At 35.9% G+C, this 23,587-nt stretch overlaps 1 protein-coding gene across 1 annotated transcript in view; it reads right to left on the bottom strand.

The window, feature by feature from the left end:
• HSD17B3 (hydroxysteroid 17-beta dehydrogenase 3) overlaps window positions 1-23,587 on the bottom strand; it is a 319,986-nt gene that overhangs the window by 27,067 nt on the left and 269,332 nt on the right. Inside the window, exons 7-8 of the mRNA XM_053699963.1 lie at window positions 11,729-11,763; window positions 7,492-7,573 (exon numbers count right to left, since the gene is read on the bottom strand). Of these exons, the coding sequence (XP_053555938.1) occupies window positions 7,492-7,573; window positions 11,729-11,763 (117 nt within the window). The remainder of the gene's footprint in view (window positions 1-7,491; window positions 7,574-11,728; window positions 11,764-23,587) is intronic.

Raw genomic sequence — 23,587 nt, 5'->3', positions numbered from 1 at the left:
TAGGGTGTTGATGTCATTAGACCACACCCCTTCTCATTACAGAGATGCACATCACCTAATATGCTTAATTGGTAGTAGGCTTTCGAGCCTATACAGTTTGGAGTAAGACAACATGCATAAAGAGGATGATGTGGTCAAAATACTCATTTGCCTAATAATTCTGCACTCCCTGTACTGTCCAAATCTGAGATTTCACCCTCAGAGGCTACTGACGAATCCTCCTCTTCAGACCCATGAGGAAGGGCAATCTGTGTAGCCTTAGGTGGAACAGAAACCTTACTATCTGAATCTCTAATATTCCTCTTGCGATTTCCCTTAAAAATAGGAAAAGCAGATAATGCCACAGATACCCAGAAGATACCTGAGCAGCAAATTCTGCAGGCAAATAACTCCTCCAGGAGATAGCAAGGAACTGAAGGGCACTGCATTTTACGCAATAGAGGCTTGGGACGTTTAAAGAGAAAGCTGTGGCATTGCCTAGACATCATCATCCTAGGAGACATTGGGCTCAGAGGCAACGCTTTATCTCTATCTCAAGAGATCCAGTGAAGTAAGAACACACATAATTGCATATTTGAAACAATATTTTAGTGTCTAAGAAGCAAACAGAATTCTTTTGCAAATGAGAAACCGAGAGATAATGATATATTTAAAATTTAATATTTTATTATAAAAATAGTGAAAACTGTCACTTTAAAATCAAACAGTTATCTTAAGGGATTCCTTAACTAAGAACATCCTAGTCTGGATCCCCCTTCTAGGATGGTTACCATTATACTATAGTGGAAATAATGCTATAGCATACACAGTATAGGATAGAAATAAAAACAGTGATTTAGAATAAACGTTTCCGACATCTACAATAAATTTTACAGACACAGGCTAAATAGCCGGTAAAATATCGGAGTTACGTTCTCAGTAGGAGAAGACTGAATCAGGAGGGGTCACATGACCAGACCCGGTGAGAGACTAAAATGGCGCTGCATCTCCTTCTCAGTGAAGAAGGAGGCGGGACATGGCCGAAGCATGGGAATGAAGCGCGAAAAATACTAACATCGCACTTCATTCTACCAGCCATAACAAGCCACCAGCAAGGACTCTAATAACAAATGAGGCATTGATAATTTAAATAAATAGATGCTCATTATAGAATGAACAATTCTCCCCTTAGGCGCCTCTAAATGTTAACACATGAGCCCAGAAAAATCAGGGGATTCTATATAAAGTTATTAACCCCTAGTCTCTTGTCACTAGTGCCTGCATCCTGTCTAAAATATCCTTCTAAAAGATATATATGTTCCACATAATGTTACAGAGAGTCTCCTTAACCCTTTTAAGTGCCAGTCTCCCAGCCCCAGAAGACTAAAAGGCACTTAACTGCAGTCTAGCCTTCCGGCAGGAGGACCGCTTACACAATATGAGAGGACACATACTCCTCACAGAGACCTGTGAGAAAAGAAAGAACAGAGTAATCCTAATCTGGCTTTCTATACCATGGGCACCAATTTTGTTAGGAAAATGCAGCAAGGCCCACCTTACAAGTTCCTAACTGCTTTAAAGCCACCATTTCCCTACTGAAGAGACAAATTTGGAGTACCGCTAGACCCAAAAAAACTTGCTTGTAGCAAAAGAAATCCAATTTTCTTAAGATACCAGAACTTCACCTCCTCTATTGACAGAGGCAAAGAGAATGACTGGGGTTTGTGGGAAGGGGAGTGATACTTAACAGCATTGCAGTGGTGCTCTTTGCCTCTTCCTGCTGGTCAGGAGTGATATTAACAACAGTAATTGAGGACATTGTGGACTCACCATATCTTAGGAAAGAAATAAATTAATTAAAAAAAAAAAAAAAAAGAAGAACATAAATTGAGCTGCTCATTATGTCTATATACAAATGACACTCAGATTGCTCATAAGAAACACCACTCAATCCAATTGGATCAAGAGCAATTTACAGTTGTTAAAGGGACATTATACACTAGATTTTTCTTTGCATAAATGTTGCTTTGTAGATGATCCATTTATATAATAATTATAATAATAATAGCCCATACAGCTATTTAAAAAAAATGTATAGTTTTGCTTATTTTTAAATTACATTGCGCTGATTTTCAGACTTCTAACCAAGCCCCAAAGGTTTAGGAGAATACTGATGTATACATACTCCAGCTTGTTCCTTTTTGTGTAAAGAGTCTTTTCATATGCAGAGGAAGGGGGAGGGGGGAGTGTCTGCTCTTTTTGCTATAGAAACACTTTCAGCTATCCTTTTCAACAATGCTAAATTGGAAGCTTCTAAGTAAGTTTTTAAAAGGTTTTATACTGGATTTTTAGATCAGTATCTGTACATATTATTCTTTATAGTAGTGTCTATTACATACAGTTAAATGAAAATTGGTGTATACTGCCCCTTTAAAGTTGAAATTATGGCGAAATGGAGATTGTAATTGTAGGAATCATTAACCATAGCTGTGTTTAAAACAATGTCATGTCTTAGATTAAAAAAAAATAACAATGTTCTAGCCTGTTTTTCCTTTGTAGAACAAAAATTTTGGAAAGGCTTGAATCGAGCCATAATTAAATTCAGTTCCAGTACAGCAATGCACTAGGAGACCTAGCTGAAGATAAAATATACTAAGAGAATGAAAAATATAAGTACAGTGAAAATTCTTAAATTTGCGTGTTCTGTCTGAACCATGAAAGTTTAATTTTAGCTTTCATGTTCCTTTAAGTCAATTGTAAATAACAATCTGAAATGATTTTGTTAATTTGTTATTGTGAGTCTTGGATTCCCTTGAATTGTGTGTTGGTTTGATTTTTATTGAAATTCATTTGGTCTAATTGTTAAGAAGTTAACCTGATGTATAGTTTTTAGGCAATTGAAGGACCTACTGAAGACCCCACAAAATTAAAACCTGTCTTATATGACCTTATAAAGTAAACGTAAATTTTTTGCTCATGGAAAATTGCAATTAAATATTTTAAAAGGTAAATAGGTCATGAGAAAACTTGAAAAAATTAAAAGACATAAACATGGTATTCTTTGTTTTATTAAATGTGCATGGTTTAAGCACTCTAGATATATAGCTAGTTACCTAACATATTTTACATCTCTATATGATCTATACTATAATTGCGTTTGTAATGTCTGTCGCCGTCGGCAGTTGCGCATGCATCCTCAACGGAATGTTGGCAGCACTCTGAAAATGCCAGGGTGGGGAAAGAATTTTCGGTGGATTCTTTCACCACCCTGCCATTTTAGGAATCCACCGGGATGCAGCGAAGGCAAACAGAGCATTACAAAAAAAAAAAAACGGCCACAGAAGTATTAAAAAACAAAAACAAACAGCACGCAATAAGTATGAAAAAAACACCTAAATGCACGCAATAAGTATTAAAAAAAAGGGGGGCGGAGCAAGCCAGGCACCTGTCTGAGCGGTCGCAAGCTAAGAGAGCTCTGTTACTATAATATCCTTACTTAATAATAAGATCGCTCAGGATCGCCCTAGACCTTGGAAAGCTACAGCTAATACTTTGTGGGTCAGTATTGAGAGGTTCAGTAACTGAGAGAGTACCAGAAGTGACAAATAGGAGCATTCTCCCATCAACTGCAACCTACGCACAGTTTGACTAAGGAACGGCCATATTGCCCTCCACGTGGAGATAAGAGTGAGACCTAACTTGAGCATACTAGTGGCTCCCTGTGGGCTGCGATTATGTCCCTGACAAGACTATCCACATACAGCCCCTTGGAGATTGCGACACCATCATTTGAATCAGAAACCACCATGAGTCAAGGCCCCACTACAATCGACGCCATAGAGCACTGGGAACGTAGTACACTGCTCTCCCTAGATCAGCACTACCGAGATCTCAGGCAACATTTTGATCTCCTCTTTTCTACCCTACTTATGGAGCTGTATGAACCAGAGGAGGACTCTTTTGTACAATCTGACATGTGCTGTGCCTCTGATACACACGCTGCTGCAGAGTGGGACACGCAGAGTATCACAAATGACAATCTCTCTCAGGAAACCGCTGGCAGTGCTGTAGCTATTGAGAATAGCACTCATCTGGATAGGATGCCACATCAGATTCTGGGGAGTACGGGCCGAGATCAGAGTATTATACGATATCATTGTCAAGAATCATCTACCTCAGGCAGTATGGCCATTCCGTTTAGAGTCGTAAGTGATTGGGAGAGCAAACCCGTAGCCCCCAAACATGAGGTCAATGGCAGCAGCCCAAAGAAATGGTCACCGAAGCTCTTTGCTATACCTAGAGATGATGAGAGACCGCTCAGCTCCCACCCTACGCAGCGGATAACCAGGCAGTCTACCGGACATGTGAACATTATCCCTTTCTTTATTTCAGAGCTGCATAAGTCCGGCATAGGTTAAATATTGACTACCTACATTATACAACTAAAAGGTTATGCTCTAACTGTTAATTCTTGTGTTCCCTTTCATCTCAGCGGTTGGGGGTATTCTCATGTTATAACTGGGATGACAGTTGAATTCATTTCTGTTCCTTTTCAAAACTTTTTAGGTTTATGGTTATTACAGGATCTAGAAGCCTGCATGTAGTTATGAAGGTCTTCCCAACCTTGCTATTACGGTTCTCAATGTAACTTTTATATTCCCTTCCCTTCCAGTGGTATATGAACCCCTAACGTTGTATTTGAGGTGACAGCTCCATTTATGTTCCTCTTAAAGTTCCCCCTGTTTACAGAACCCTTAAAGAACATAAGATCCGGAAAGGGAACAAGCTGGCACCTACATTAGAGATATATTTAGAAAGAACCTAGACTCTCACTTGTTAGGCATGTAAAAAGCTCCCACGGTGCATCCTTATTTGAACATTTTCCTAACCTAGGTTCTTTACATTTATTATGATGAAGGTCACTCTCACAATATAGGGGTACCTACTGGGGTTTATACTACTTGCTATTATATGTATATATCTATTTGTCACACACATCTCAAGCTCAGTCAACCCTTGGCGACCATATGAGGGAGATTTACCAACGCTGAAGCTAGCAGAATTTACCATCCCATTAAGAATTGAGTTCTATAAGGCAGGGATTGGCTAGCAGGGGCATACACTCGGAGCCTAGCTCAAACTGTTGGAACATACACTGTTCATCTTAAGATACTGCTGGGGAGAGACATATCTTATACACTTTGTTTTAATCTTGTCATTGTGAATATGTACATGCTCTGCTGTCACATTACTTAATATATTGCTTTTACCACTTTATATAGATCCAGATACCAGAGATACGCTCCTCATACATACAACTCCTAAAACGGCATTCTATAATTATATGCCTGACAGTACATACTAATGACACGGGTAACCCACTTATATTGTAGACTTGTTAAATGGATGCATCTGATAGGAAGTGGTCATTTGTAATTATCTGGTCTTTCTTCTGGGTATCAGACAGGTATTTTATATGGGGACTCTATTAAATCACTTCTTCCCCATATGGAGCTACTCTTACTCTATGAGGAATTACATGAACATGACATTACTACATCTCTGTCCCTCCCAGATTCGCCCACCCCCTTGCCTTGTCTCAATTCCTGAGTGGCTTTGTCCTCCTAATTTACCCCCGGCTCAAGGTATTAAGCTCTGCACTCCTTTTAGGATTAAATAGATGATCCCTCCTTAGCTCTCAGGTTCTCATCCCCAATATTTACCCAGCAGAGTGATAAGTATACATTATTCATGTTCCAGACCCACTTCAGTATTGCAGTTGATTTTTTGCTAGTTTTCATGCCTAGCACGTATAATACACATATAAGTTAGCAGTGGAGACCCATGAGTATTATTGTCTAAGTTTGGTTATTTGGTATTTGGTATTGGTTGGAGCTGAAAGTGAAATACTTTAGTCAATATATATCATCTGAAGTAGCACACGTAGTATTTAAAGGGTGTTAGCCTGCCGTCATAGTTAGAGCTCTTTAAGTACATCAGTTTTTACTGTTACACCTTATTTTGTTAACCATTATTCCTTAAATTAGTTCTGTTCCTCCTCACTAGTCTTAGAAATAGTAGAACGCTTCATTGCAGTTTATCTATACAACCATATAACATGCCCTTACTCATTCTCTTGACCCCATCATTCGAGTGTCCTATAAAGCTCCGCCCCCAACTACCCTCCCCACTTCAACTAGAGCGGCTCTTGCCCGCTGAACTCCCTTTCCCCCTCCCTCGCTAATTTGGCCCACAAGTGACCAATCAAATCTAATCCACACTTGCCCCAACTTTACTAGACTATATAACTCTATGATTGTTCTCTTTGGCAAGGTGGAGGTTACATTCTCTAAATATATAGCATAAAAATGAGGTTTCATCATCAATCCATGACATTCTTACTGAGCTTGTTATACAATATTACTTTTTCCTAAAAGCTTAGTGTAAATTTTTTTCTCAACGATATTAGTAAGGTGCACGCTAGATAAAATGGCATATTTCATAGTTATTGTACTCATTTGCTTTGTGTGATGCTCAGAATCTATGCCCAGAGCTATTATTTTTCTATATCTTATCTATATTTGTGGGTATATAGTGTGTATCTTGTATTATTCTTATTGTCATTGGATGATTATTATATGTAACATTTCTTATAACCTTAATAAAAATTTATTAAAAAAACCCCAAAAAAAAACCATCTTGAAAAATTAATTTTAAATGTCTGTGTTCGAGCGAAGTTGAATGTGCTGACCCTTTTCTGGGTATCGAGCTTTACCATGGACTTGCAATATCAAGTTGCGTGCTAATGGTAGCGCGGTCTAGTGATATTTTGTATCGCACCCCGATCTATCATTAGTGCGCCACTTGTAATATGGCCCTTAATTTGTGTTGCACAAGTCACTGCTAACTATCAGAGAAGATGAGGTTTTTGAATAATGGTGCATGAGCTCACATAGTATATGTGCGTTTGCAGCTGAAAATGGTAATAACTTTTACTAGAAGAATTTTTCCTAATGGAATACACATTTCAATTTCCCTTTAAAGCAGTTATGACAAAGACATCGCCGGAAATCAACCCGATCGAGTACGATTGGGTTGATTGACACCCCCCTGCTGGCAGCCTATTGGCCGTGAGTCTGCAGGGGGCAGCGTTGCACCAGCAGCTCTTGTGAGCTGCTGGTGCAATGCTGAATACGGCGAGTGTATTACTCGCCGTATTCAGCGAAGTCTGGTGGACCTGATCCGCACTGTCGGATCAGGTCCTCCAGACTTTGATAACTTGGGGCCATTGTCTCAACATCAAGAACAAAATAAGGCAGTATCTAATCATGTTTATTTGTAAAAACACTTGGGTCATGAATAGTTGACTCACGCAGAACACCTAGAAATTATGGCAAACGCTCTGTACACCGTATAGTAATGTTACTTCAATTATGATTTCATATTAGGATCCCTTCAGATCTGTCAGTAACATTACAAAAAACATTTACTGTATGTAGTCATACAACTTACTTTGGAGGCTGAATATAGAGCATACAATGGACAAGGAAAGCCCCCAAAAGCAGAAGAAATGTTCAAAATAAGACCTTTTTTCCTGAAAAAAAGACACATAAACAAAGTGATGAGCAGATGTGTAAACTCTTTGTAAATGATGCAGCAGAGTTAAATACAGTACATTTTAGACCTACTCAAGTGGTCATCCTAATGCAACACCTTTCTTTGCCCAGAATAAAGTAGCCTTTTGCCACCTTTTATCTTACTGATTCAGTAAGACATTTTAGGCTAGATTACAAGTGGAGCACAATCACAAAAGATAACCTCAACCTTACACAAAGAATAACGCACATCTGGTATTACAAGTGGATGGTTAAATATTTTCATGGATAGTGCAGGGTCATTCATAGCACTCATGCTATGTAGCACTTAAAGGGACATGAAATCCAATTTTTTAATTTCCTGATTTATGTAGAACATACAATTTTAAACATCTTTCCAGTTTACTTCTATTTTAAAATTTTCTTAAATCTCTTGGTATCATTTGTTAAAGGAGCAGCAATGTACTACTGGTTTATAACTGAACACATGGGCCCCTATTTATCAAAGGTCTTGCGGACCTGATCCAACAGTCCGGATCAGGTTCGCAAGACCTCGCTAAATGCGGAGAGCAATGCGCTCTCCGCATTTAACATTGCACCAACAGCTCACAAGAGCTGTTGGTGCAATCCCGCCCCCTGCTGACTCGCGGCCAATCGACCGCCAGCAGGGAGGTGTCAATCAACCCGATCGTACTCGATCAGGTTGATTTCTGGTGATGTCTGTCCTCCTGCTCAGGGTTATAACCGCTGCTTCATAACTTGTGTTTCTGGCGAGTCTGAAGACTCTTATAACAAGAAATACCCAATAGGTAGAAATATAGCTACTCTTTAAGTGTGATAATCCCCAGTAATCACACTAGTGAAAATATAAGAATACAAGGGATAAGAGTGCGCTCAAAAGAGCTCTACCATAAAATGTGGAATGTAATTGAATTAAAAACAAATTTTATTTGATTTAATTTAATCGATTAATTTTTTAAAAATAGTTAATTACACAATACAACACACTAATAACATGAACAAATGTAATCTACAATAAGGTGCACCTTTTTTATAACATAAAAAACTTTAGCGGTATATTTCAGCGTGTTTTTAAAAAGTTATTGCAGCAATGTTTTTTTCAATGAATTGCAACTGTTTCCAGTGGAATTTGCTACACAAATGTTGCAGCAGTGCTGTGAGAAATGCTTGTATCATAAAACTGACTTTTTTCAAAAGCAAGTATGCAAAGTGTTTACAAAGTCTGTGTAGGAGAAATATAACTTAGTATCTCTTACTTGCCAAACTTTTGAATAGAGGCAATAAGTCTATAATTTGTTGCGGAACGATAAATATTGTTTTCCTTTTCTATATAACAATAGATTCCATTAGAAGTCTTTTTAAGAATCCCCAAGTTGGGTGTACAAACTCACCAGAATATGAAAGGTAGATGTTTTAAATACCTTTCCCTGACTTCTCCGAATGTTGGCGTCTTCTGAGTTAGCCGTTAGATCCGACTGTGACGTGTATCATTCACGTGATGTTACTCCTCCGCCAATAGCTTAGTCAGGTTGCCGGTGGATGTTTTTTGAATGTAAATGTATCCGATTTCTTCAGAATCTAGGTAACAGATTATGCTCGAACACAGCAAGTATCCGGATCAACTCCTCTGTGATTCAGATCACTCGTACTGCCTTTTTAACTTTTTGCAGTGATCCAAAAGTGAGACGGTCAGTGTGGCAAAGATGGGGATGGCCAGCTTCCACAGATCAGGTCATCGATCTACGCGTTTCAGCAGAAATGCTTTTTTCAAGATGTACCTGTGGACTTCCCATCATGCCTTTATACAAGTTCCATTTTAATTAGAGTCTTCTTATTGGATCAGTGATCTAAGGAGTTCATTAAGCACACTTTTGCCTCATAATGGTCAGTTTATTTGATACACTTATGCAACGTATTAATCAGTTCATTTAACTCGCTGATGCCTCATGGAAAATGTATTATTAAAAAATGTATTATTAAAAATAACTTTAATAAATAACAATTTTTTTAAAACATACACATATTACAATTTACTAAAAATATTTGCTAAATTGAAATATAAAATTTATAAAATTTTCAAGTTATTTAATTACTTAGTTTACCTATGCCTAAAATACACAATAGACAAATTATATGAACAAATGACATATTTAATCCTTCTACATATAAAATTAATTTCCAACTATTTTGTTTATTCATTACACATTCAATACATTATTAAAATTATTAAAATTATTTGGGGATGAATTTAAAATACATTAGATATATATTAATTAATTCTGCTTCAATCTTTAGAAGTTTTTCTAAAGATTGAAGCAGAATTAATTTTTAAATTTAAAACATTAACTCCTTTAGGATTAAATGCTGAACTAGATCTAAACCCATTTATTTAAATATATAATTCTAATATATACCTAATGTATTTTAAATTCATCCCCAAATAATTTTAATAATTTTAATAATGTATTGAATGTGTAATGAATAAACAAAATAGTTGGAAATTAATTTTATATGTAGAAGGATTAAATATGTCATTTGTTCATATAATTTGTATATTGTGTATTTTAGGCATAGGTAAACTAAGTAATTAAATAACTTGAAAATTTTATAAATTTTATATTTCAATTTAGCAAATATTTTTAGTAAATTGTAATATGTGTATGTTTTAAAAAAATTGTTATTTATTAAAGTTATTTTTAATAATACATTTTTTAATAATACATTTTCCATGAGGCATCAGCGAGTTAAATGAACTGATTAATACGTTGCATAAGTGTATCAAATAAACTGACCATTATGAGGCAAAAGTGTGCTTAATGAACTCCTTAGATCAATGATCCAATAAGAAGACTCTAATTAAAATGGAACTTGTATAAAGGCATGATGGGAAGTCCACAGGTACATCTTGAAAAAAGCATTTCTGCTGAAACGCGTTGATCGATGACCTGATCTGTGGAAGCTGGCCAGCCCCATCTTTGCCACACTGACCGTCTCACTTTTGGATCACTGCAAAAAGTTAAAAAGGCAGTACGAGTGATCTGAATCACAGAGGAGTTGATCCGGATACTTGCTGTGTTCGAGCATAATCTGTTACCTAGATTCTGAAGAAATCGGATACATTTACATTCAAAAAACATCCACCGGCAACCTGACTAAGCTATTGGCGGAGGAGTAACATCACGTGAATGATACACGTCACAGTCGGATCTAACGGCTAACTCAGAAGACACCAACATTCGGAGAAGTCAGGGAAAGGTATTTAAAACATCTACCTTTCGTATTCTGGTGAGTTTGTACACCCAACTTGGGGATTCTTAAAAAGACTTCTAATGGAATCTATTGTTATATAGAAAAGGAAAACAAAATTTATCGTTCCGCAACAAATTATAGACTTATTGCCTCTATTCAAAAGTTTGGCAAGTAAGAGATACTAAGTTATATTTCTCCTACACAGACTTTGTAAACACTTTGCATACTTGCTTTTGAAAAAAGTCAGTTTTATGATACAAGCATTTCTCACAGCACTGCTGCAACATTTGTGTAGCAAATTCCACTGGAAACAGTTGCAATTCATTGAAAAAAACATTGCTGCAATAACTTTTTAAAAACACGCTGAAATATACCGCTAAAGTTTTTTATGTTATAAAAAAGGTGCACCTTATTGTAGATTACATTTGTTCATGTTATTAGTGTGTTGTATTGTGTAATTAACTATTTTTAAAAAATTAATCGATTAAATTAAATCAAATAAAATTTGTTTTTATTTCAATTACATTCCACATTTTATGGTAGAGCTCTTTTGAGCGCACTCTTATCCCTTGTATTCTTATATTTTCACGAGTCTGAAGACTCGCCAGAAACACGGCCCTTCAAGCTCCGTTCGGAGCTTGATAAATATGGGCCATGGGATGAATCGGTATATATATATATATATATATATATATGCAGCCACCAATCAGCAGCTAGAACCTAGGTTCTTTGCTGCTCCTGAGTTTTCCTAGATAAACCTTTCAGCAAAGGATAACAAGAGAAGGAAGCAAATTAAATAATAAAAATAATGCAAAAATGCGATTGTGTTTTATTTTAACAGGTATTTGTTAAACATGCATTAAATGTTGTTAATGATATATCACCTTTGTTCCATTTGTCTTAATATGATACGTGTCATCTGAAAAAAGAAAAAGAAGATAAGGATATATAAAATATTTTCTCATTGTAAAAGTTTCAGACTTATAGAACAATGAGCTTGGAGAAAATACAAGTTTGTTTGATTATACCATAAGCTTTGTTAAACTCAGTTTCGTCATACATCTGAAAGAGCAGGAAATATCTTTAAACATTTTTGCATGAAAAAATATATATTAAAATTTGTCTGATTATTGTTTTTATTCAATCCAAATCAAGCACCATAGGATGTATATGACCAAGATACCACAGGACATAGCAAACATTTATATTTCTTAAAGGGGCTTAAAACCCAATCTTTAGTGATTCCGACAGAGCATACGGTTTAGAAAAGTTTCTAATTTACTTCTATAATCAATTTGTCTTAGTTCCTCATGGAATTCTTTGTTGAAAATGTACCTAGGTAAATAGCACCTAGGTCCTGCCATCTAGTGCTCTTGCAGATATATAAAATTCTTTCAAAACTGTTGCACACACGTGCACACTCCTGAGCATTCTCTCTGCTTTCAACAAGATATAGCAAGAGAACAAAAAGAAAATTGATAAAAAGTAATTTGGGAAGTTGTTTAAAATTGCATGCTCTATCTGAATCAAGAAATATACATTTTGGGTTTCACGTCTCCTTAATAGTATTTCCCTTCTAGACATAAAGGGACTGATCATTTTTAAAATAATGTTGTTGCTTGACACAGAATTCTGTGTTTTGTTTAACTGTAACTTTTTTTTAAAAGGTAATTCTTTCCAAAATGACATACACATGCAAACCCAAATATACACATGTGCATACTGAGTTTAAAAATAAAAATAATATATAACTGTATGCTGCTAATTCAGATTCAACTTAAAGGGACATGAAACCCCAAAAAAATTCTGTAGTGATTTAGACAGAGCATACAATTTTAAACAACTTTCCAATTTACATCTATTATTTAATTTGCTTCCTTCTCTTGTTATACTTTGCTGAAAGGTTTATCTAGGAATGGTGGCTGCATATATAAACCGATTGTCATTGGCTCACTCGTGTTCAGTTAGAATCCAGTGGTGCATTGCTGCTCCTTCAATAAATGATACCAAGAGAATGAAGCAAATTTGATAATAGAAGTAAATTGGAAAGTTATTTAAAATTGCATGTTCTAGCTAAATCATGAAATAATTTTTTTGGGTTTCATGTCCCTTTAAGTTTGATTTTTTTAATTAGCGTATAGATTAATGTTCTTTCCAAAATTGAACTTACAAAAATACACATGAATATACACTGAGATTTTCAGAATTCTGAGACAACAATACTCTCCCAATAAAATGAAAAATAAAACTTTTTAATAATTATTTAAAGTAAAAGAGATAGGAAAGTTAAAATTAACTTTTATTCTCTAATATGTGTTTTGTTCTCTTGGTATCCATTGTTGAAAAAGAATATGGACATATCCTACACTAGTGGGAGCTAGCTGCTGATTGGTGCTTGCACGCATTTGTCTCTTGTGATTGGCTAACTAGATGTGCTTATCAAGCTGTAAGTTGTGCAATGCTATTCCTTCAGCAAAGGATAACAAAAGAATGAAGCAATTTTGATAAATTGGGAAAGTTGCTAAGAATTGTATGTTCCATTCAAATCATGAATGAAAATGTTGGGTTTTCCTGTCCCTTTAAAACATTAATACTATATATAACAATAATAACAAAATACAAACCTACAATACCATAAGGATACTCAGAATAAGGAGCTATCAGTTTTGCACTAAGATTGACATTTGAGAAAACATTCTTCTGTAGAAAGTCATTTGGAATGCTCTCTAGAAATTCTGCTTACAGTGTTCTAACATTATGTCAGTAAGACCTTTTTATTATCTCAATATGTAATCCCTTAAGTGAAAACAAGATTGTTACATATTAGAAGAATTAGTACATTTGTTTTCTAAATCTCCTGCAAACGCACACAATACTTAGGCACATGAATTCTTTAAAGTTTAATTTTCCAAATCTGTAATTCTGTAAAAGGAAGTTTTAAAAACATATTAGGACATATATATATATATATATATATATATATATATATATATATATATATACTCACACAGTATATATATATATATATATATTTATATATACTCACACAGTATATATATATATATATATATATATATATATATATATATATATATATATATATTTATACACTTCCTTGCGTTATGACTAAAAATTGCTAATAACTGATCTAAAGGAAAGCAGATTTCACCCATAGCAGGTATATGAAAATATACAAAAATAAAAAAAGGATTTGAAGTTGATACATTGGGGCATCAAGCTCCGTTATCGCTTACCGCTGCTCCATAACCTGTCTGCCTGCTCTGAGGCGGCGTACAGAAATCAACCCGATCGAAAATGATCGGGTTGATTGACACCCCCTGCTAGTGGCTGATTGGCCGCAAATCTGCAGGGGGCGACATTGCACCAGCAGTTCACAAGAACTACGCTGTTTGCATTTATGGATGTGCAGCGGACATGATCCGCTATATCGGATCATGTCAGCTTGCACCATAGTAAATAGGCCCCATTTAATTGATTACGTTTGCTTTTAAGGTTTTTATGTCAATCCATTAGGAAAGCCATGAAAGCCATTCAAAGTAGTTTTCATTTTTTTTTTCTGTTCAAATCTATTAGTGAGTGAAAGGATAAGGTTAAAACCCTCCCAGTGAAATATACAATAGGTAAATATATATTAGGGATGTGCATTTGTTTATTCACGAATACGCATTTGTGGCAAAAATCTGCTTTTAGTTTTCATTTTAACAAAACAAATATCCGAATAAATGTACAAAGAATATGAAAGAAAACGAAAAAATACTTACCTCAACCCGCTCTGAGGGCCCTAGCCGCACTAACAAGAGGTTTAGTGTGCTTGGCTCCCAGGACCTGCTCTGAAGTTAGTGCAGGTCCTGGGAGCTGAGAGCGTAAAGCTTGCTGTTAGCGTTGCCGAGGCTCTGGCAAGAAGAGAATCAGGTAAGCTCACTTTCTAGAGTGCGTTGATATCAGTATTGTATAATAATTTTAAATCATTTGTATTATTTTTTTTAAATATTTTTGAAGATACCAATTCTTCATGTGCAGCACTAATCCTATTGGCTGATTTGAGATGTTCAGCCTATAGGAATGCAAGGTACCCCAAAATAAAATGGGTACCTTGCATTCAAGCTTTATTGTGCGGCGGAGATCGTATAAAGAAGAGCCTCCGCGCTGAATGTCGTTGTCACCGCCAGTCCTGGTAAGCTCCGTGCCGCAACAGCTCTGTACCACCGGGATGAAGATAGAAGATGCCCCTGCGATGAATGAAGATGTGAGTACATTTTTTGTGTAAGTGTTTTTATTTTTATTTTTTGGGTTTTTTTTTTTTTTAGATTAGGGATTTTTTTAATGGGCAGAAAAAGAGCTGCATGCCCATACAAATGCCCCTTTATTGGCAATGGGTAGATTCATTTTTAGAGTTAGGTCTCTTATTTTGGAGGGTTGCATGGGTTGGGGGTTTTACTGTTAGGGGTTAATTTGTATTTCTTTTCAGGTAAAAGAGCTGATCGCTTCAGGGCAATGCCCTACAAAAGGCCCTTTTAAGGGCTATTGGTAATTTAGTCTTAGATTAGGGGGTGTTTTTATTTTTGGGGAGGCTTTTTTGTTTTTTATAGGGGTATTAGATTAAGTTTATTTTATAATTTAGTTAATTTTTTATGTAATCTTAATTTTTTTTTATTTTTTGTGATTTTAGATTTTTTTTTATTTTATGCAATCTTTCGCCTAGATTTAGAGTTTTGCGGCCAAAGGGGTGCGTTAGCTACGCGTGTTTTTTTGCGTTAGGCTCCAAAAAGGGAGCGTAGAGGCATATTTACTGCCACTTCAACTCTCAATACCAGCGTTGCTTACGGTAGCGGCTAGCTGGAAAAACGTGCTCGTGCACGATTCCCCCATAGGAAACAATGGGGCAGTTTAGGCTGAAAAAAAACCTAACACCTGCAAAAAAGCAGTGTTAAGCTCCTAACGCAGCCCCATTGTTTCCTATGGGGAAACACTCTCTAAGTCTTCACCTAACACCCTAACATGTACCCCGAGTCTAAACACCCCTAACCTTACACTTATTAACCCCTAATCTGCCGCCCCCCGCTATCGCTGACCCCTGCATTTTATTATTAACCCCTAATCTGCCGCTCTGGACACCCCCGCAACCTACATTATACCGATGTAGCCCTAATCTGCTGCCCACAACATCAGCGACCCCTATGTTCCGATCAGCCAATAGAATGCAAGCTCAATCTGATTGGCTGATTGGATCAGCCAATCCGATTGAACTTGAATCTGATTGGCTGATTCAATCAGCCAATCAGATTTTACCTACCTTAATTCCGATTGGCTGATAGAATCCTATCAGCCAATCGGAATTTGAGGGATGTCATCTTGGATGACGTTATTTAAAGGAACTTTCATTCGGTGTTAGGATGTCGGAAGAAGAGAATGGATCCGCGCTGGCTGCTTCAAGATGGACCCCCTCCGCTGCGGATGGAAGAAGATAGAAGATGCCGCCTGGATGAAGACTTCGGACCCTCTGGAGGAACTCTTCTGGCTGGATAGGATGAAGACTTCAGACCCTCTGGAGGGCCTCTTCTGGCCAGATAGGATGAAGACTTCGAACCCTCTTCTGGACGGATCGGATGGTACCCGGCTGGGTGAAGACAAGATAGGAAGATCTTCAGGGGCTCAGTGTTAGTTTTTTTAAGGGGGTTTGGGTGGGTTAGATTAGGGGTATGTGGGTAGTGGGTTGTAATGTTGGGGGGGTTATTGTATGTTTTTTTTACAGGCAAAAGAGCTGATTTCTTTGGGGCATGCCCCGCAAAAAGCCCTTTTAAGGGCTGGTAAAGTAATAGAGCTGTTAACTTTTTATTTTAGAATAGGGTAGGGCATTTTTTTATTTTGGGGGGCTTTGCTATTTTTTAGGGGGGCTTATAGTAGGTGTAATTAGTTTAAAATTCTTGTAATCTTTTTTTTGTAATTTAGTGTTTGTTTTTTTTGTAATTTAGTTTAGTTGATTTAATTGTAGGTAATTGTAGGTAGTTTAGTTAATTAATTTATTGATAGTGTAGTGTTAGGTTTAATTGTAACTTAGGTTAGGATTTATTTTATAGGTAATTTTGTAATTATTTTAACTAGGTAGCTATTAAATAGTAAATAACTATTTAATAGCTATTGTACCTAGTTAAAATACAAAGTTGCCTGTAAAATAAATATAAATCCTAAAATAGCTACAATGTAATTATTATTTATATTGTAGCTATATTAGGGTTTATTTTACAGGTAAGTATTTAGCTTTAAATAGGATTAATTTTTTTAATAAGAAATAATTTATTTCGTTAGATAAAAATTATATTTAACTTAGGGGGGTGTTAGGGTTAGGGTTAGACTTAACTTTAGGGGTTAATACATTTATTAGAGTAGCCGCGAGGTCCGGTCAGCAGATTAGGGGTTAATACTTGAAGTTAGGTGTCGACGATGGTAGGGAGGGCAGATTAGGGGTTAATACTATTTATTATAGGGTTTTTGAGGCGGGAGTGAGGCGGTTTAGGGGTTAATAAATATTATGTAGGTGTCGACAATGTTAGGGGCAGCAGATCAGGGGTTAATTTTTTTTATTAGAGTGGCGGTGATATGGGGGGGGCTCGGTTTAGGGGTACATAGGTAGTTTATGGGTGTTAGTGTACTTTAGAGCACAGTAGTTAATAGCTTTATAAACCGGCATTAGCCCATAAAGCTCTTAACTCCTGACTTTTTTCTGCGGCTGGAGTCTTGTCGGTAGAGGGTGTACCACTCACTTCAGCCAAGACTGTAAATACTGGCGTTAGGAAGATCCCATTGAAAAGATAGGATACGCAATTGGCGTAAGGGGATCTGCGGTATGGAAAAGTCGCGGCTGGAAAGTGAGCGTTAGACCATTTCCTGACTGACTCTAAATACCAGCGGGCGGTAAAAAGCAGCGTTAGGAGCCCTTAACACTGCTTTTGACTGCTAACACAGAACTCTAAATCTAGGCATTTGATTTTCTATTAAAATTAAAATCATAGGTTTTATTTTTTATGAAATGTTAGGATTTTTTAATTTAAATTTTAGATTAGGATTTTTAATTTTGGTAGTTTAATTTATTAGTTTAATAGTCTTTTTATTTTATGTAATGGGGTTAATTTAGGGGGTGTTAGGTTAGGGGGTTTAGTGATTAAATTAATACATTGCGTTGTGGGGGATAGTGGTTTAGGGGTTAATAGTTTAAATAGGTAGATTGTGTCGTGAGGGGATGGCGGATTAGGGGTTAATAGGTTAAATAGGTACTTTGCATTTTGGGGGGATGGTAGTTTAGGGGTTAAAAGTTTAAATAGGTACATTTATCATAAGTTGCGATGTGGGGGATGACGGATAGAGGGGTTTTGACGTGTCATGTTTATTTTTTAGGGGTAGGTTATATTTCAGTGGGAAATAGGTCTCAAAAAGCTCCTTTTTCCTCTTTCACCAAGTTGAGCTGGGTGTAATTTTTCAGCAGCCTCTGGCAGTGTATTAACGGTTTGCGCGTTCATTGGAAACCTGGTATTATTAATAGATTAGTGGCCACTGATACTTTGTATGGGACACAAAAATGTTTTTCGCCAGCCGGAGTCTGGTTGCCGAAATTGAGGTATACTGCTTGTCAGGATATCTGTGAGGGTCATTAAATAGTTATATATATATATATATATATATATATATATATATATATATGTATATAACTTTTGAATATTGGATCTTAAATAACGCACAGCAGACATAATAGCATTACCACCACTATATGATAGACTGAATAGCTTTTTGACTGGTTGTGTATTAAGCCTCTTAAAAACTTACTATGGAGGAAGAGGACAGATCATATGTATTGACAAACTTTGGGGATAATGATTCAGCATTGGATGTGGAGGAGGACATTGTATACACCATTGATAACCTTTTCTTTGACATTGACGATTTAAGAAAGAAAGATATTAAATTGGAGCTTGACATTAAATCCTTTCTCTTGTATAAACACAATAGACGGATACCAAGGGGCTTACGAATAAGAAAGTTTCCATCATTCAGAGTAGTCGATGTTGACTTTATTTCTAAATGGAATGAAATTCTTGATACATGTTCATTTGCACTGATACAACTTCTAATTGAATATAAACAGAAACAAAGAAATGAGCTATTAGAGGAAATGAAAGTCATACAAGAACATCTGAAATCATTCCAGAAAAATGTGGAGTTTAAAACCTATGATAAGCAGTTTGAAAGAAACATGGTAGTGTTTAGACAAGAATTATGGGAATTCAAATCTCGCAAAATGATGAGAGACAAATCAGATTATGATCATCAGACCGTCTATAGATGGGACAATAATGATAATTACAGGAGAGAGTCTAGAAGAGGAGGAAATTGGTTTAAAAACCGCACTAAAAAATCCAAACAGGTGACATTCTCTGACACAGAGTATGAGGTTGGGTCCTCAGAAGGGGAGACCAATAATGAAGATAACGAACCTGCAGTACTTCATCTATCCCTAGAGGGAGCTTCAACTGCGGTCTCAAAAAACGCCAGGGGAGAGACTTTACCAATAGGGAGAAAAAAATACATAGAGGGAAAAGGGGAAAGAGAACAAGAAATAAAAAGCAGAGAGGAGGAGAACAAAGTGCAGAAAAACAAGGCAACCGAACAGAGATATTACACCACCAGATCAATGAATCAGCGCAAGAAGAAATACATATAAATAACAATGTTATTAATCTGTCTGATATCTCTTTAACAGATGTTGAACATAAGGTTTTATCTAGGGGTCTGGGTTTTGTTCCCTCACAGCATTTTAACCTGTTTAATACATTTCTGGATGTTAACAGGTTTGTAAGGAAATTGATTTTGCGGAAGCATTTTGCTAATGCTGGGGGGGGGAACAGAGCACAGACCCTATAGCACAACAAAATGAAAATGATATGTATTTGACTATCTCTGAACAGTGTACAATTACAGATATGGAGGGCCTACTACTAGAAAGTAATGAAGGAAGAGAACACAAGAGAACACTTGGTAACAAATAAAGATATTGATCTAACTAAATTTAAGAAAAAAAGTAATTTTTATCCAGTTCATACAAGAACTAGTTCTGAAGAAACCTTCCAGAGAGTAATAGAAGAAAGACTAAGGGAATTGGATGAAAAAGGCAGAGTACAAAATCACAATTTGTCTATAAAAGAAAAGGAGGCACTAGGCAAAATTTCTAATGATAATAGGATAGTAGTGAGATCATCTGACAAGGGTGGCAACGTTGTTGTATTAAATAGGGAAGCTTACATAAATTAAAAAATAACCCAACAACAGAATATAAAAGGATTCTAACTGATATAGTGGATAATGCGAGATACAACAACGTAACTAATCAGTCTACCCAAGAAGTACTTGTCCCTGACCAACCTGTTACACCTATATTTAACTACTTTCCAAAAATTCATAAAAGTAGAAACAACCCGCCAGGACGCCCAATCATTGCAGGAATAAACTCCCTCAATGAACCACTTTCAGATCTAATAGATAGCTTCTTGCAGCCCTTGGTTAAAGCACTCCCAAGTTTCATACAGGACACAACGGCGCTCCTGCTCAAATTAAAACAGATTGAATGGAAATCAACATATCGATTTCTAGTAGTAGATGTAGCATCTCTCTACACTTCTATCTCTCATGTAAAAGGCATTCAAACCGTTGAGTATTTTTTGGAGGTACATAGTAACTATGACAGTGCAACAAAACAATTTTTATTAACATCTATAGAATACCTCCTCACACACAACTTCTTTATGTTTGAGGGGGGTTTCTATCTCCAGAGACGTGGCACCACTATGGGGGCAAAATTTGCTCCCTGCTACGCCAATCTCTTTATGGGATGGTGGGAGCGGTTCCACGTCTTTGGAGATGGAAACCCCCTTCAAAAGAACATAATTCTATATGCTCGGTTTATAGATGATCTCATATTCATAATTGACAGTGATGAACAAAGTGTTGACCTATTTTGTGACCACCTAAATAATAACAGTAGTGGTATTAAATTGACAGGAGAACAAAATCAAAACACTGTTTGTTTTTTGGATATCAAAATTACAGGTAAAGCTAATGGCACTATAGAAACAGACTTACATAGGAAACCTACATCAGGGAACACTATATTAGACTACAAGTCCTGCCATCCTAGGCATACTATACAGGGGATACCTAAAGGTCAATTTATAAGAGCTAAGCGAAATTGTACAACAGAAGCTACCTACAATTTACAGGCTGATATATTAACAAATCGCCTCAAAGAAAGAGGATATGAATCTAAGGTGTTAGATAAAGCACGCAAAGAAGTAGATAACTTATCTAGGGAAGATTTGCTCAAATATCGAGACAAAAAGATGGGAAATAAAAAGAAAATTGAAAATTCGAAACCTAAGTTTATTACAACATATAGTCTAGAATATGGCAGAATATGTAACATAATTAAGGAAAGTCTCCCTATACTATACACTGACCCAGGATTAAAACAGGTTGTACTAAATGGATGTGATTTCATATCTAGGAAAGGTAAATCCATTGGTAATTACATCTCTCCCTCTGACAGCTCTACTAAATCTAACAGCTGTTGGCTCAAAAAAAGAAAGGGTTTTTTCAAATGTAGAAAAAAAATATGCAAAACATGTAACTATGTTTCTGAAGGTGATAATTTCACTTCCACATTCAAACAGAAAATTTACAATACTAAATTTTTTATGAATTGTGACACAACTCATGTAATATACTTGCTAACCTGTAGGGGTTGCTCTAAGCAGTACGTAGGGAGAACCAAGAGACCCCTGAAGGACAGGTTTTTAGCACATATCAGATCAATAGTAGATGAGGAATCTGAGACCCCCATTGCCCGACATTTTAGGGAGTTACACAATGCTGATCACAAATTACTAAGTTTACAAGCCATAGACCACATACCCCATTGGAAAAGGGGAGGAGATAGAGAAAGTAAACTAAATTTAAGGGAAATATTTTGGATCTTTACCTTAAATACTATCATACCTCAAGGTCTAAACTTTAGAAGAGATATTGATTTGTGTGTATAAATCCTAAATTATTTACTCTATTATAGAGTTTTTTTTAAAAATTGTATCTTTAACTATAACTGTGCTGAAAATGAAATGTATGTGAAAAATTAGATGATTTAGTTTGATAAAAAGTACAGCACTTAAATAGTTAAACAGTTAATGTTGAACTAACAATACCTGCCAATCAGAATGTATTCATGAAAATTGAGGTGACTATGTTAACACATGTATGTATCTTTAAGAGGAATACCTATTTAAGGTGTAGTAATTGGGTTAACCTGCGAGCAGTGAACAAGTGCCAGAAGGCACGAAACATGTCTGCTGCAGTCTAACCCAGTAGTCTCCTAGCTTGTTTATCACGGAGTTCTGCTCTCTATGCTGACTGTGCATACTAATGCATTTATTGTGGATTACTGAATAAAGGAATACTTTATGGAACCTTTTGCGACTCCTGGAATATCCTATTGAATTGTGTCTGTTTCTACAGCGCTTGGGACGAGAGCGCTGTGTTCTGGTTGATGAGTTGGATCGCTTGACGTGTGACGTCATCCCACGCTCCATAGTGCCGTGAATGTAAAGAGGGTAAGACAGAGCGCGTCGCTCAAATCTGTTTGTTGTTTATATATATATATATATATATATATATTCTATATATCTACATATATATATATATATATATATATATATATATGTATAGGATAAGACCAGATTATTAATTTATATATGAAGCTATTTGTATCAGTTTTATTACTGTAAATTTACAGTTCTCTTTATCAAATGGCCTGAGCTGGGTAATACAATCCCTCTTCTTGTTGTCAGGAACACATGGCAGACCTAATATTTATATCCCTGAGAGCAAACCTTTGTCCCAAGCACAAAGGAATTGCATTTATGACTTCCTGCCTAAGATGTGTAATAAAATTACACAAACCCCCTAGGATGACACAGACCCCCTATAGACAACAGATATCCTGTCTGAACTAATATTTGAATATACAAAAGTTTTCAGGGATTGTGGCCCTTATCATCCAAGTGTTAACTACCCCACACTGAGTTCAAATACACAAAGTTCAGACCGAAGTCTCTATAAATAATTGCAGGAAAAAACAAAGAAATAACTTAACCTGTGTAATTTGAAAGCATAAGTTTGAAACTTAAAACTTCATTTCTTTTGGCTAATTTTCAAATATTTCATGTACACTCGGATTGCATAAATAATAAAATATTTATAAATAAAACGGTCCTGAGAGAAATGCCTAACGGTAACATATTACATATGTGTCTGCTATTTTAAGTAAAGTAACCGTATGGGGAATTTAAAATGTTTAAATGCTTTCAAAATAAATAACATATTCTTTTTTTTTGTTTTTCAGAAATCTGATGTACAAATTAGGTTCCAAATATGACTAATAGTTACTGCAAAGTTTAATTCCAATTACATATATGATATAAGATTGTGACTGGGAAATTAAATATATACCGGTATATCAAATTAACTGATATAAAAATAAAGTCAGATATACATATATCTATTATTGGTTTATACTACTAGTCCACTCATAAAAATGTGACTTTTAAATGCATATTTTAAAATATTATAAGTGGAATGCAATGTTTGGTTTTGAAATACTCAGATTCAGTTAAACTAAAAAGCCA

This window comes from Bombina bombina, chromosome 2 (genome assembly GCF_027579735.1).
Source record: "Bombina bombina isolate aBomBom1 chromosome 2, aBomBom1.pri, whole genome shotgun sequence".
Taxonomy (NCBI): Eukaryota; Metazoa; Chordata; class Amphibia; order Anura; family Bombinatoridae; genus Bombina; species Bombina bombina.
Note: the sequence above shows the minus strand (reverse complement) of the source record. Positions and strands in the feature narration are given on the sequence as shown.